This window comes from Lissotriton helveticus, chromosome 6, assembly GCF_964261635.1.
Source record: "Lissotriton helveticus chromosome 6, aLisHel1.1, whole genome shotgun sequence".
In the NCBI taxonomy this organism is placed as follows: domain Eukaryota; kingdom Metazoa; phylum Chordata; class Amphibia; order Caudata; family Salamandridae; genus Lissotriton; species Lissotriton helveticus.
Genome location: NC_136067.1, coordinates 2,058,674,075 through 2,058,690,472, shown reverse-complemented (window position 1 = coordinate 2,058,690,472; position 16,398 = coordinate 2,058,674,075). Strand labels below are relative to the sequence as shown.

Here is a 16,398-nt window from a genome sequence, read left to right as displayed (position 1 = left end):
TTTATTCGGCCACCAGGGCCTTTAAAGTACAAACATATAAAAGACAATAGAATAAATAAGACATACATAAAAGGTTTCCCCAGAAAGCAGTTATGAGTTAAAAGTACTAGATATAGTATAAAACATATATTGTGTATAAAAATAAAAAAATAAAAAAATAAAAATGTACAGACATCATGACCAAATTAATTGGTTGACTAAGCAATTGTGGCAGTCTACACAGCTACCAAAGGTAAAGATATGTCTTCATATCTGGTGATTGACAAACGATATAATACGTATAACCTAGTAATAGGCCTGAACAAGGTCAGATAGTGAGATGACGAAGGGCCTTACTATGAAGCACCCATATGGCACAGAGAAATGTAAAGATGGAAATGGCTAGTACTGAGTGAGAGTCTGACCTAAGACTACAGAGGGTGGCCGTGTGGTTGTGTACTCCTAGTAGCCTACATGCGGGTGCAAGCCAAGTTCTTCAAGGGGAGGCATAGCATTGGCACACAAGAAAAACATATGAAATACTCTCTTCTGCAGAGTGACAAATTGGGCACCTATTATCGCCCCCACAAGCCCAACCTGAAGTAAACTCCCTGAGGGGTAAGGTGCCTATAGCAAACTGGAAGTATAACTTCCTATGCAGTGGAACAAACACAATGTCCCAAAATGACTCAAAGCTAGTTAGTGGCTTAATATGAATAAAATCACTGCCACATTTAGAGTGAGCTGCTCTCCGAGGTTCCTCAGTTGCTAATGTTGACCAAAATTGCTCTTTTAATAGGGCCTTGGTTGGAAAAACAGTAGAGGTCCTGTGGTCCCACAAAACCTGCATCCCTTAATAAGTGGAAAGCTGTCTTTCTTATTGAGAGCCTGGGAAACTTTGCTGAATTTTCTGGCCCTTATAACATCCTTAAGACTTTCCAGATGATGGACGAGTTCAGGAGTGGTCCATAGTTGTCTCCAATAAAATAAAGGATGTAGGCAGATTTTGCCTGATACTCCCAGATCCTTAAGAAATTGATACAACAGGGTGCTGAGAGGAACAGAAGTAAGATTTCTAGGGAATTTGTTCTCAGTTCTAATACGATCCTGATTTTTTTAAAAGCCCCATAGTTCAGCCCCATCTAGAGCTGAACCCAATGCTTTAGCCTCATAGATCTTAAGTATAGTTCCAGAAATCTGTTTAAGTTTGACAGTGGCTTTGTTGATATGATAATGCCATGACATACTCTCTGCGAATGTTAGCCCAAGTTATGCAAAGGAATTAACCTTCTCAAGAGAAACACCCCTGAGCACGGGGTACCCTTAAAAGATTTGTGCTGCTTAAAAAACATCACTTTAGTTTTGGAGGTGTTGATCTCAAAGCCACATATGGCGCAAAACTTGTAAAATTGGGACAAGAGTTTCTGAAGCCCACGGGGTCATGGAGATCAACAAAGTATCAACCGCAAAGAGGAGAATAGGTATCTTGGTTTGTGCCAGAAATGAAACGTCCACACCAACCTGCGACAGAAAGTGAACAATATCATTGATGAAAAGTGAAAACAAAGTGGGAGCCAAGACACAGCCTTGGCAAACCCCTTTGCGAACGGGTACCCTATCAGTCAACTGCGTCTGGTCCCCCCATCGAATGTGCGTCAAGTTGTCCTCGTGCAGACGAATTAAAAGCAATAAAAGATGTGAAGGCATTGCCATATCAGCAAGAACTCTCCAAAGAGAGGGCCAAGGGATCAAATCGAAATCTGATTTTAGATTGACAAAGGCAACGTAAAGGCCCTTGATGATTAGGACAGCCCTCCAATAAATTAACATAAAACAGAAGACCTGGTCAATCGCTGAAACCCTTTGATGAAAACCTGCTTGGAATGGCCTGAGGACATCACTTTATTCAATCCAATCCTGGATTTTTATGGGAAGACAGCGACAGAGGATTGTTTGAAGGCAGTCTATAAGGCTTATTGGCCTATAATTAGAAGGTGAAGAATGATTGATCACCTTTTTGTGTATAGGTAATACTATAGCACCTTTCCAAGAATCAGGAATGGGTGCTCCAGCAGCAATTAGATTGGCCAGTGCTAAAATATAATGTGACCAGGCAGGGATATATCTGCATGGGTACCATCAGGACCAGTCGTGTGTCTGCGAGTGACAGCATTGAGGGACTGGATAATATCAGCAATGTCAAACAGTGGTGTCCGGGGAACAGTAGCAGCTATTGCCTAGGTAGGAACAAAGGAGTCGTCGGAGTATAGATTATGATAATAGACAGCCCAGGCTGAAGCGGCAACATTGTTTGTAGGCTCCAGTGTAGCAGTGGATTGCCCTCATGCAACCAGCAACCAGAATTTAGAAAGGCCGCTGGCAGTACATGCGTCCAGAAGGGCCTCCCAACTTGGTTCGTCCCAATCCCTTTTGCCATTAGTAATGGCATTTTGTAGTCCTTCCTAATCTATGGAATGCAGGCCATACCTTTTGTTTTGATGGCATTAACTAAAGAGCAATTAAGTTCACAACATCCCTTATTATTCCAAGATCATTGATTACCAGTGCCTTGCCTAATGCATGCATTTGAAATAGTGAAATGAGATAAAATATGCTAGACGCCGCGTTTGGGAGTACTCTCTATTTCAGTCAATATTGGTCTTGTGAGTGTGAGGTCAGTCCACTTACACGAGGAGGTCTTCTGTGAATATGCGTTGCACAGGAGATTGTGGATGTTTTCTGTTACTATGGTTGGATTTTCCCTCTTACTAAGTTTTTATTGACCTTTACCTGATGCTCTGGATAACATACTGTGTTGTGCAGCGTGGTCATTAAGTTATGGTTTATGGAATACATCGTGAGATCTTTGCCCTGAAGAAGTCTGTGGCACACTTCGCTTTAGGACGAAACACGTGTTGGCTAGGATCCAATTGAAAGCTCTTTGAGAAATAAAAGAAGAAGAAAAAGAACACTTGTGGACACATTTATTATGAACTGTACCTAATACTCTATACTGTTATTGCTCAGGATATAACATTTTATGCTAAAAAATGCCCTATGTGTGAGCGGAAATTGATCAAGAAGAGTGGATTGGACATCCTCAATATTAGTGGGGACTACGTTAAGGTCCTCTAGCAGCCCGGATTTGAGGACAGTCTGCAATCAGATGCAACTTCAAGTGTCATTTATCTGCAGTCACAATAATGTCCCTGGTACAAGAAGACGGACAAATGTCCGGAGGTATACTCTCACCCAGGGCCCAAAAAGTAGATGATAGGGAATTGTGGTCACTTTCAGTTCTTTCAAGAATGGTCACATCAATGACTGCTGGTCATAATCTCAGATCAACAAGGACATAATCTATACAACTTGTATGAAAAGACTTGTTAAAAGTATGGGCACTTTAACGTCGGATTTAGTATGCCCGTTGAAGGCCCTCAGGCCATGCTCAACTGTTATTGCCTTTAGATAAGCTTCCGCAGTACGATTCCAGCTCCGAATGGTTGGAACGTCTAAAAGGGGAACTGCCGATGCAGCGTCCACATCCATGGTTAAATATACATCGTCGTTATCCAACGGATCGAATGTTAAATTGAAATTGGCCGCAGGAATAAGAAAATGCTGATGCTGATCAGGAAAGTGCTCAAGCACCTGCAAAGTGTGCAAAACCAACTCATTCCTAGCCCCTCTTACGTAGATGTTAAGAATGAGTATTTTACTGGTACTGCCAATGTCCGACTGGATGCCAAGAATTTCAGGAGAATTAGTTTTAAGTTAGCGAGCATTACAGTTTTGTGAAGCTCGTTACCAAATAACCAAGCCCTCTGAAGCCCTGCCCCTAGAGCTAGGAATAACTGGAATAAGATATCCAGGCCTGTGGATAGGTACCAGGGGAAAGGGCCTGCGTCAATCTTACGACTGCTGTGAGGCAGGCATAAGATATTGATGCATTTTCACCCTAGAAGTGGCGCAGTGAAATCTCGTAGATTTTACTGCATCACTTCTAAGAGGCTTACTTAGTGGGAACGCCCACCCTGCATACATTATACCTGACGCAGGTGTAATGTAGCGCAGGGGTTTACAAAGTGACGCATCTGCTTAGCTGCGTCACTTTGTAAATAGGGAGCAACAGGAGTCATGTTTTACACCGCCGATGCGTCACAAAAAGTGACGCAACGGAAGCGCAAAACTGTCGCAAGAGGCCTCATAAATAAGTCCCCAGGTTTCTTGAAGAAGACAGATGTCACGTTTATTCATAAGGCTGATACCATCTGCAAGGGTTATGTTAGATCTAATACCAGCTATTTTCCAGGAGATAAGAGACAACTAAGTCGGCACAAAAGGAGCACAGCGCTGTGTAAGAGGAAAACACTAAACACTCAAGCAAATCAGGATGGCTCGAAAATCGGTGTAGTACAAACATTGACGATGGGCAAGGCCAAAAGCTCTCCTAAAAGGGCTCACAGGTGACCCTGAGTGTGTTAGATTGCCAGGTCTCCTACCCCGCCATTAGAGGTCTTAGTGAGATGGTATTAGGTGACCACGAAATAGATGAATCGCAAGAAGAAATGGGCACCCCTCAAAGTCAGTCTATGTCACTGAGGTGTGGGATGGATGCAGCAGGCTCCCTGCTGATAGCTCAAGCACTGTATTGGTATAAATGAGGATACTTAAATTGAATATCTGAATGGGCAGAGTAAAGTCCACATTTGTAAAGCGCACAATCACCCGTAAGGGTCTCTAGGCGCTGGGGGCCGTCGGGAAGATTAAGCGAGCTATTGCCCAGAGTCACATGGTGCTGGGCTAACCTGCCGCCGGAGCCGGGGATCGAACTGTGGTCCCCAGATTCCAGCGTCAGTCGCCCTGGCCGCGGCGCCACACCTCTTCCTCAGAGGGACTAGTCCTAGCATCCAAGGCCACTAGGGTGTCAACCAAGAGCTTTGACGGGAGAATCAGTTCTAGCGTGTCATAAGTAGAGTTAGAGGGGGTGGATCTGTTGACACCGATAATATCTTCGTGATTGAAAGAGCGACAGCCCCTGACAAGAACAGTGAACAGTGACCGGTGGGTCACTGTTCTTAAATAAGTCTTCCCCTTTATAACTCTCTCATATAGTCAACCTGAGAACGTTGGTCATCATGATGCTTGGGACTTATCAAGCCGTTTTTAGGTCTCGCATGTGCAGCGCGCATTCACTACTTAGGAAAAAGACCTTTTGGATTCAGTTCGCTTAAACGTGCACGCGTTGCATTGCTTTCAATGGCAATGCGTGCCCTTTGGCGATTCCCTTGCGGGAGCGAGCTTTGGCACCATGTGTTAGCAATTATCGCTCCTGGCACTGCTCGCTCCCGCAAGGGAAACGCTTTCACTTCTGCCAACATTTTTTTTTTTTATGAACGATGGCAAGAGCCTGATCTCTGCAACCAAAAGTAAGTTTAGACGAGTTGGGCTGGAGCGATAGCAGAGGAAAACAGCAGAAAGTGCCTGGCTCCAGAATAAGGCACTTGTTTTCGGAATCGTGAACCACAGCAATTTAGCAAGATTAACGTTGTCATTCAAATGTGTATGCAAACCCCCTGTTTATGCTTATGGCTTGTTCTATTGCAGGCAGCTCAGCTGGGACAGTTACACACTGCTTACCAGCCTCCGCATTTTGCACAAGATTACATAGTTACAGGGAAGATGTGAGTGCCTCTGCACATTGTAAAATATTACATTGTGGATGTTGGGGGAATCTAATATCTTTAGGGTTCTGTGCAAACTAGGAGTGTTTGCAGTTGCACCACTGGGGTAGCCTTCTGTTACGTCACACGTTTCCACTCTGAATGTAAACATGAGGGGCTTGAACTAAAACATCACTTTCGGGGTGTGATTGGGTGAATGTAGGTATCGAATAAGTATGGTATTGCCATTCGCTGTACAACAAAATAAAGCGAATCAGAAAACAGGTGCCGCTACAACTCACATCTGTCATCATAACCATTTGCTAGAATAATTGTGGCTATCTGCATTTTGCCTGTAGTTCTGTTTTACTCTGTGGCGTTTTATGTACATGTTATGACTTCTTACTAGGTTAAACATTTCTGTCCCCCTCTTTCTGTGTGACTTTACATGCATACCTTTACCCGGCAGTAATGAATTGATCAATTTATGAGGAGTTGTTGTTGCTCGAGTACACCCAGTCATGCTGCTTTACGCATACGTTTCCAAGTGAAATTAGTGCATTGTCAGTTTGGACAAAGAGTTCTAAATGGGTTGGGTCAGATTGCGTTGGATTTGCCAATGTCTTAAGACAGAGCCTTTTCTGGTTTTGAAGGCACGCTTTGTTCCTTGAAAAGGAACTACACATTTCCAGCACTAGAGTTAAAATATTCATGGCATATCACTTACTGACACACAGCTCATCCTGTGTCTGTCCGAAGACCGCTCCACCACAAAGCTAACTTCCACAGATGCATGTTGAACTTTGCAGACTCTCTGAAGGCTAACTGTCTTAAACTCAATTCAGAAACAAGCATTTACAATGCAATGGTTTCGCCTTTGGAAAAGTTAGAGCTATTGGCATTGTAAATGACAAAATTTGTATTTATGTGTTGGTTTTGAAAACATAAATAAATGGCATTGTCATTGACATTGCCATTAGCTTAATCTCGGCAGTCACTCTGCACTCCCTAGCACTCCCTAGTCACTCTGCACTCCCTAGTCACTCTGCACTCCCTAGTCACTCTGCACTCCCTAGTCACTCTGCACTCCCTAGTCACTCTGCACACTCCCTACTCAGCACACTCCCTACTCTGCACACTCCCTACTCTGCACACTCCCTACTCTGCACACTCCCTACTCTGCACACTCCCTACTCTGCACACTCCCTACTCTGCACACTCCCTACTCTGAACACGCATCTCCTTGCACAGTGACCTCAGGGCGCTACAGCATTGGGACGGGAGAGGGAAACACTCCTTTCACAATGACCTCAAGGCGCTGGACTAAGGAGACTGCACTAGGACAAAAGCCGCCTCAGGGGATCGCTACTGCTTGACCTTGTGCAATATCCTCGGGGGCGGGAATGGACAGCGGGAGGGGGGGGCGGGAACGGGCACACGGACAGCGGGATGGGGTATCGGGCACACGGACAGCGGGTGGGGGGCGGGGAAGACAGGACAGCAAGCCGTCTTAGAGGATCACTACTGCTTGTCCTGGCAATGCTCAAGGCATTGAAGCATTAGAGGCATTCCTAAGACACAAGCCGCCTCAGAGAATCGCTACTACTTCTCCTTGCACAGTGACCTCAGGGCGCTACAGCATTGGGACGGGAGAGGGAAACACTCTCTTAAGAGGATCGATACTGTTTGTCCTTTCACAATGACCTCAAGGCGCTGGACTAAGGAGACTGCACTAAGACACAAGCCGCCTCAGGGGATCGCTACTGCTTGACCTTGTGCAATATCCTCGGGGGGGGGGCGGGAACGGACAACGGTCGGGGGGCGGGAACGGACAGCGGGGGTATGATTAGGGATGGACAATGCAAGCCCAAGCATAGACATGGCTCACCATACATCCACTGCAATAAGCAAGCTGATTAAGTGCCTAGACACCGCCGGGTATATGTAGCGCTATACAAATTTTCTCTAGCATGGGTCACAGCATCACTTTCTTGCTTCGCCAACCTCTAGACAAAGACAAACAAGAAGAGGCACTAAGACCGTTCTGGATGGTCAGAAACAAATTATCAGTCACCGACGACTGTCTGTTCAGGGGCACGAGGTTGGTTCCACCTGAGATCTTAGGAAACCGCCTAGTCAACCTGGCCCACGAAGGGCACTTGGGGATTACCAAAACTAAGCAAAGGTTGCATGCAGACTACTGGTGGCCCAGTATGGACACTGAGATGGAGAGGTAAGTAAGAGACTGCATACCATGCTCTACCAGTGACAAGATTCTAAAACACCACACACCTCCAATGCAGTGCAGGCCACTCCCTGTAGGTCCATGGGTGGACGTGGTGTTAGACATAGTGGGTTCACTAACTGGTGAACATAGGACACCATACATCGTGGTGCTTGTAGATCTGTACTCAAGGTGGCCGGAAGTAAAATTTGTGTCGGAGGTAACAACTAAGGTGGTAATTGATTTCTTACAAGAAGTGTTCCTCAGGGAAGGGTTGCCTAGTACCTTATTAACTGACAATGGTGTGCAACTCTGCTCTAAAGAAATGCAAGATTTCCTAGAAAGCACTGGGATTGCACACAAGAAGTGTGCGCTATATCACCCTGAGACTGATGGGATGGTCGAACGATTTAATAAAACCATCAAGGAAGTGATCTAGCTAGCAAGGGCTAGTGGGTTGAGTTGGAAAGATGAGGTAGTGAAACGCTTGGAGGCCTACAGACTCACCCCTCACCAAACCACAGGCGTCACCCCTTTTGAACTATGGAGAGCGAGAAGACCAAACTCAAGGCTAGTACCACGGTGGATGGGGTGGCACAAAGGTTGGACGGGTCACTGTAGGGAGTCACAGTGGCGTGACAGGGAATTCAAAGCTGTGAGGGACAGGAAAACCAGGTTTGATAAACTGCACTCAGTTAAAGAGATTAAGTTTAAAGTTGGTGATGTGGTCAAGATTAAAGCACCCACAGGCAGAGCAAATTGGTTCTCTAGACCCACAAAGATTGTGAAAATATTTAATAATGCTGTAAAAACACAAGAAGGAAAGATTTGGAGATGGTGGTGAGGTACACCGCTCCCACAGCACATGACGACAACAGAACAAGGAGCGAGTGTGAATCACACTCTAAGGGAGACCCATCCGTGCCGAGCGGTTCGGGACGGGCCAACCTTACTCGTAGGTCGAGCTGCAGGGAGGTTATCCGCCCTAAGTATTTGGAGCATTATGTCACCAAGTGAAGTACACCTTGTTGTTTATGTTCTGTGTAACTTTATCCGGTCAACAAGTGAGTTACACTTTGTTGGTTATGCTCTGTATATCTTTATTCTCAATTTTGTAGGGAGGGGGATGGGTGGTATCCTCCGCCCTAGGGAGAACCTTTACCCTCTTCCCCACCCCCTGTTAGGCTGGCACTTGGTTGACACCACCGTGACATCATTTAGAATGTCACAGCGGTGAACGTTCGGAGGAGAGCGCACTGTGTGAGAGGAACGATCTTACTGCGGCCAGCTGTGTCTGGAGTCTTCTTCCTGGAAACCTTCACCTTAATAAAAAAGACTCTTGTTGCGCCAACCTGGTCTCCTGTGTCCTGATTGAGGTTGGATTTCTCACTGTGGTTATCCTTTTTTTAAAAAAAAGATTGGAAGCATGATAAACCTCAGCTATTGGAGAATATCAATTATTGAAGTTGTGCATGGAATACTATGAACTTGTGCTAAATTATCATGTATAACATTTAATACCATTTTCAAATGAGTGTCGAACCATTGCAATTATTTATTACAAACCACTTTAAAATGCTTTAGCATGCATGGCACTGAATTAAATATGGCGGGGCACTTTAATGTGGCATGAATGTGCGAAACACTTTTATAATAGCCGAAAAAGAGGTGTGCGCATCGCATCGTAGGTCGATATGCAGTATTTTCTAGTTTTTACAGCATGTAGGCCCCCAATTAAGGACGGCGGCGGCATGTTCTGCATACAACATTGTGACGTGAAGCACAATGTCACAAATCTAGGCTGCGTGTGGGGAGCTCGCATTGAAAGCCATAAATACCTCGCTCAAAAGTTCAGCGCACGAGGAATGCCTCGAACCTTCGTTAGAGAAAAGTGCTTTAATTACAGTACCTTTTTCTGGCATATTTGAACACTGTTGAGAGCCCCAGGGTCTTGGAGGCAATAGATTAACACTGCCTTAGGCACTCTACTAAGAACAGACCTGCAGGGGATTCTCCAACTGGTATTAATAAAACCGGGTACAGGAATCACACATGGATCTCTCACTCATCCTGGTGTGTTAACAACTTGTTGCCAATATGAAGTCGGAGATCACCAGGTAAGAGTTTATTCAAGTTACAGCATATAGCAGGACTTATCAATACATGCTGCAACCACCACATCCCAGTTCAACAGCCTTTATTAAGCTTCTTTATTCCCTTAACATTCCTTAACTATGTTAACACACAACACTCCATAGTGGAGTCCCAACACTCCTCTATTCTTAAGATCTTACCTTATATGGCATTGTCTTCCTTTTGGGAGTACTTGCTCTTACTAACCCGACACTCACACCTCACCAACTGAAACTAAAGAACATTCTGCTTAGCTGTCTCTTACCACAAAATCACTGCCTTAAGGAAAACAGAAGGTACCATAACATTCTCAATGGTTGAACAGTGTGTGCCATTTACATAGGATCGAAACTGCCCAGCTTCATTAAGGCGAATTTTATTCTTTTAACTGATTTGGTCAATCTACGAGGTTATTTGTACAGACGTCAGTCCACACCTAATCTTTATACCCTAACGTAAATGTAAACCACCTTAATCACACCAAAACCTAGATTTTAACCGTAGATCATATTTATCAGAGTCTGACATTTCGTTCCCTATGTGTCATTTTTCCTACAAGTCACAGTTCATACGTTATACATCACTGCTCATAATTATATTCAAAAATACTTAACGTAAAGTACTAAGCACGTAGCAATAAAACAGGAGAACTGGCACTAGTTTTTTAGTCAATGGCGTTCTCATTTGTAAATTGTTTATACTGTTACCATTTTAAAAGCAAAAATATTGTCAATACTAGTAAACAAATAAATAAAACCGTGTCTTTTAAAGCCGCCCAGAGATGTTCCGTAACGTTGCTATCGAAAGTAAAGAAAGAAAGCATAAGATGGGGCCAGATCGTTATTCTCCTATATAGTTTAAGTATTCTCCTGCGAGGTTGAAAATCTGTAAAACTCGAACTCACTGGTAAGCTTAAGGGCGCTGGAATGGACTGCTATGTGTAATTGCATGGCAATTGGCTTAGCGACGTAACAAGTCTTAAAAAAAAAAAAGACATTCATTTCAATCTATCGCAACTGTATGTCAGTCAGAGAGGCCACCTCGTAACAATTGTAAGAATCACACATCATCACAATAACTTTTAGACAGATTTGGGGACTGTGCAGTTTGACCACTTCCTTTAACTTTGTAGTTTAATCCTCACTGATGCATTACATTTCAGACTTATTTTGACTTAGCTAACCTATGGGCCAAAATAATGGAACTACTAGCAACATGTAAAGCAATGAGCGCTGCTGAGTAGCAGAGCACCTCATGCTACAGTGAGCTCGACTAATTTCTCGCTGGATTGCCATACGACTCCAAAGCGTACTAGTAGCGGCGCCGGTAGTAGATACAAGGGACCCAACCCACGTGAAGGGCCTTATGTCGGACCGCAGGCTGAGCAGCGCACTCACCCGGAACTTCTCTGGATGGGTCCTGGAGGAAGACATGGCCTCGGTGCGCCCGGGCTCCCGCGCGCTTTCCCCCCACGCCTGCCCTGGCGTAGATACAAACACTCAGCGCCAGCACGCCGCCAAAATAGACATAGGACAACCGACAGGCAGACTCTTTTACAGTCCCTGTCAGAGAACCAACCACCAGACACTGGAGCGCGCGCAACGCAACTCAAAAGCTGAGTCTACGTGCATCCATGTTAGGAGTAGCAAAGTTATTACGGGGCGATTAAAGGGCGTGGCCAGTCTGCACCTCCTTGTTGTATGTAGTAATTTATTTAGTGCAATTTTATATAGCGTGGACTTTACCCAAAGGTGTCAGAGTTCTTCACAATAGAACCAAGTACGTTACATGAGGAAATGTACATACTTACACCCACGTTACAGATACAAACGAGATAAATGAAAAAGTAAAATAAACAAGTCAGGTCCCGGGCCGCGCTGTGATTGGCTGACGTCACGGGGGTGTCCCGGGCCGGCAGCCAATCACAGCACGGCCCGGGAATGACGTCACGGGGGTGTCCCGGGCCGGCAGCCAATCGCAGCGCGGCCCGGGACAAAGGGGCGGGGCTTAAAAAAAGCACCAGAAACGCCACCGAATCGCGTTTTCTAGAGAAAGCGCGATTGACAGCCTCTGTCTCCCAATGGCTAGCCTCCATTTATGGAGCTAGCCAATGAGAGGCAGAGGCGGTGCCGACATCCCTACTGTAGACAATAGTTTTCGATCTGGGAGGGGCACTGCGTGCCCCTCGCCAGGTCGAAACCTAAAAACATAAGTCTTCATCTTTAGGAGCAACACCTCTCCATGGAATGGCTCATGGTGGCCCGCTGAACTCAGCACCCCTCCCCCCGGCGCAACAGATTACATCCGCAAACTCTGAATCATCCTCAATAACAAGCTATCTATACATAAACAATTCAATGCAATCTCTTCCATCTGCACCGCAAGATCTTCAGAAGGCTCCCGATAAACCTCAGAAGAACTGTCACACAGGCTGTAATCACCAGCAGACTTGGATACAGAAACACGCTCTATGTCGGAATCACGGCATGCCTCCTGAAGATACTCCAAACAATACAGAACTCAGCTGCATGACTCATACTCGACCTCGTCAGAAAGACAGCCATCGCACCCACCTCAAATAACTACATTGGCTCCTGCTCCAGAAAAGATGCTAGATCAAGATGATGACCAACGCCTAAAAAGCCCAGCACAATGACGGACCAGCATACATCAATAACCGCCTTTCCTTTCACTAAACATTCAGGCACCTCTATTTAGCCTCCATATCCATTACAGACACCCCATGGATCAATTGAGCTCACATCGGATGCTCCTTCTCGCACCTGGCAGTCAAGGCCCAGAACAACCTACTCCGGCACCTCAGGACTGCACCGTCACTCCAACAATTCAGAAGAGAACTAAAGACCTGGTTGTTTGAATATACAACCTCCACGCAGCATCAAACAGCTCCGGTGCCTCGAGACCTCACGGGTGATTTGCCATGCTCTATAAATGATTTATTGATTGATGTGTTTGAATGCAGTATATGTTTTTCCCCCTCGGATAACATTAGTGGACCCAAAAATTGCACTGTCAGCTTCTGAAAACTGTAAAAATTCATAACTCGAAAAGTACTTACTTGATTCCAAAGATCTTGGTACCTACATTCATATAAAAGTGAGTGTTATTTTTATAAATTGGTGTTGGATTTTTTTATTGAGTGTGGTCTCACTTATTGCCTTTGTGTGCACTACTCTCTGATATGCCTTACTGACTGCCCACACTACCACAAAAAAGAGAATATGGTGTGGCATTTGTCTTCTGCAATTACCATGGGGTTTGCCTGAACTCTTTACACAGTGTACACAATTTGTGGTCCACTATATAAAGCGCCAGCTTTTTACACTTCACAAGCAGAGCATTTCTGCTTGATATCAGGACAATATTTACTGGATGCTAAATGTAATTCACTATCACAACTATAATATCTATGGGCCTCTTGCCTTTTAACAACTTCTTTCCTTGGTTTGTTGTAGCCTTTACCCTCAATTTGACTTATTACCACCTCCTGTGTATCTTTAGAATCCCTTTTTAGAACTTTAGCACTGTGGCTGGATAATTCTCCTTTTCTTACCATTGCGAATATAACTTTAAGGTTAGCATCCCCACTTATCCATAACTTCTCCTGAATGGCTGGATCACAAGTGCATGACCACTTGATCTCTAAGCAGGTGCTCCTTGAAAATGGTCAAATTTTCAATCACTAGCCAGTTTCCTTAAAACAGAAACATAATTATCCACTGTTTTTGTTTCCTTTAAAAAAACTTAAAATGTACAATTCCAATACACACTTTTGGTGCAAAATGATTATCAAAATCCTTCAATGCCTCCTCAAAAACATTTACATTCCCATGCCCTGACACTTTAGTCATTTGCTTGTAGACTTTTAATCCTTCCAGACCCACAGATTGTAAGACAATTTTTTTTCCGTTCTGATCCCATCTTGCCATCTTCATCAATGGTTTCTTGAAAATTCAAGAAATAAGCTTACCGTTCGCCTCACTTCATGCAGGCCAAAATGGTTTGGGAGGTTGAAGAGAAGAATTTTGCAATGCCATATCTTAATATGTTTTTGAGGTAGAGCACCCTCAAACTAATCTCCAACAGGTCAATGTAGAATAGTACTTCACAAATACAGTGTCCACTAACCATGAGTTTAGAGTCTAGTTTACTGTGACCTGTTATGACAATTTTACAAGTTTCATACAATTCTAGCTTTTCCTTATATTTTAATAAGATAGGTTAGAATTTCTGCAAAATAGTTTAAAAATAACAGTACTCCTAAACTTGTAGAGAGTATTGCTCAGAATAGAAACATGCAAAAAAGTTTAAATATGCTCTGAACCAGTCACCTGTATAAACAGCATAACTTCACTCTGAACTTCTAACTTGTGAATAATATATTCATCAACTCCAAACACTGCATTTGGCAATATCCACACGCTGCATTCATTCCTCCAATTTCCCAAGAACGCTTCTACAATGTATTCCCCAATATGGCGGCACGTTATTAACGTCTTATTAACTTTAACAGCGCAGAGTACGCTGTGTTCCAATCACATTTCATGAAGAAGATCGTCACTAGACCACATCTCCCAGTACTAGTGCATAGTCATGACCTTACAAAAGCAGCATGTGAAAACATTGTGTGTCAACGCAGACTTTCAAAGTTGTACGTTGGCTGGAGACAAGATTTCAATGATGCAAAGGTGTGAGTAGTAGACTCCCGAGGCGAATTGCAGTGTAGAATTCTATGGCAGGACCGGAGGCTCAGATTATGCTTCTCAATCTTTACTACTCATTGTTATGTGTTAGCAGTCTAGTAGCTGGGTGGGAGGAGTTAGGTGGGCAGGGAAAGGAAGAGGCGGAGTAGGGACAGGATGAGGGCAGTTAGAGTAGGGACAGGGTCGATAGAGGTTGTGCTGAATAAAGCTCCAGTAAACTACAACCTGTGTCCATGGTTATTTGTAGCAGGATGCTACAACTGGCGACGAAGGTGGGATGAGGCAAACCCACTAGTCACGATACCCCACAAGAGCGCCCTGTCCCAGGCAGCCTCGAGGCGAAGAAGAGACGCTGTTCGCGCCGAAACGCGACTCACGCGGGAAGCGTGCAAAACTGGTGAGCGCTGCACGAGCAGAAGTCGGAAGCCCACTCCGACTCTGCCAAGCCCCAGAGTGAAGAGAAAAGTGCCTCAGCGTGGAGGACGTCGCCCCACGAAGGTCTGCTGCCAAGCGCTGCTGAGCGTGCTGAAATCGGAGCCCGAGGGAGCCGACATCGGGAAACCTCACGCTTGATGCGTGAGTTTCGGCACGCCGCCGCCGAAGAAGCGCGGGACCCTGCAAAGTAAGGTGGGCGCCCACCCCAGCCTCAGCTGACTGTGGCAGCGACTGAAGGGAGCCAAATCTGGAGGGTGCTGTCCCTGAAAACGACTGCCGGTGAGTCCAAAGGGAAGGAGCTGGGCCGAGTGAGCAGGGAGAAAGTAGTGCCTGCAGACAGCTACGGCGGCCATCTTGAAGTCAGGCAGGCTCAAGGACAGACCCATTAGTCAATGTGGGGCGGCCATCTTAAAGTCAGGCAAAGCAAAAAAAAGGCCAGATAAAGAGCAAACAAAAGCAAATAAAGCACAACAAGCCACAAACAACGCAGTGACAGTGACAGGTGGAGAAGCGTGGCTCAGTGGTTAGAGGCGGCAGACCCGGAAGCGGAGATCGACCGTGGACCAGGGTTCGATTCCCCGCCTCGGCGGGTCTCGGGCTAAAAAATTCCACGGACTCGACAATTTTCGCTCTGGTGCCTACTCAACTCAAAGGGTCACACTATGCGACTCTGGGCAATAGCTTGCTTAATCTCCACTACGGCCCCTCGCGGCGGGATGCCTGGCTTTCACCTTGTGGACACCCTGCCGGGGTTTCTCACAGGGGAATACCAGGACGGGTTCCCTAAGCAAGCGCCGGGACGCTTAAGGGCAGCTGTGCGCTTTACAAGTCCAGCACATTTACATTTACAGTGCAACACAAACAAACAAGCACGAGCCAAGCCAACCAAACAGTGCCAAAGTATCCAGAAATAATCAGAGCAGAATTTTTGCGATACCACGATGTCGACATCACCGCGACGAAATGAGGCCAAGCCCATCATCGCAGGAGGATCACACTTGAGTGCTCCCGAGCCAGTCACCCTCACGACAGGTGGAAGCATGGGCCCCAAGTGGCAGGAATGGCTCGAATACTTCGAAGACTACATCGAGGGATCCAAAGTGACCGTTGATAAGGACAAGCTGATAGCACTCCGGAATCTAGTGGGGCGTGAAATAAGCAAACTGATCAAGGATCTCCCTGCTGCGGATACCGGAACCTATGACAAAGTACGCGACGCACTGAACAGGAGATTCCTCCA

General features: G+C 45.4%; 1 protein-coding gene across 1 annotated transcript in view; it reads right to left on the bottom strand.

Moving 5' to 3' along the window:
- LOC144762984 (extracellular calcium-sensing receptor-like) overlaps positions 1-13,576 on the bottom strand; it is a 175,180-nt gene extending 161,604 nt beyond the window's left edge. Inside the window, exon 1 of the mRNA XM_078648297.1 lies at positions 13,443-13,576. Within this exon, the coding sequence (XP_078504423.1) occupies positions 13,443-13,576 (134 nt within the window). The remainder of the gene's footprint in view (positions 1-13,442) is intronic.
- Positions 13,577-16,398: the final 2,822 nt, after the last annotated feature.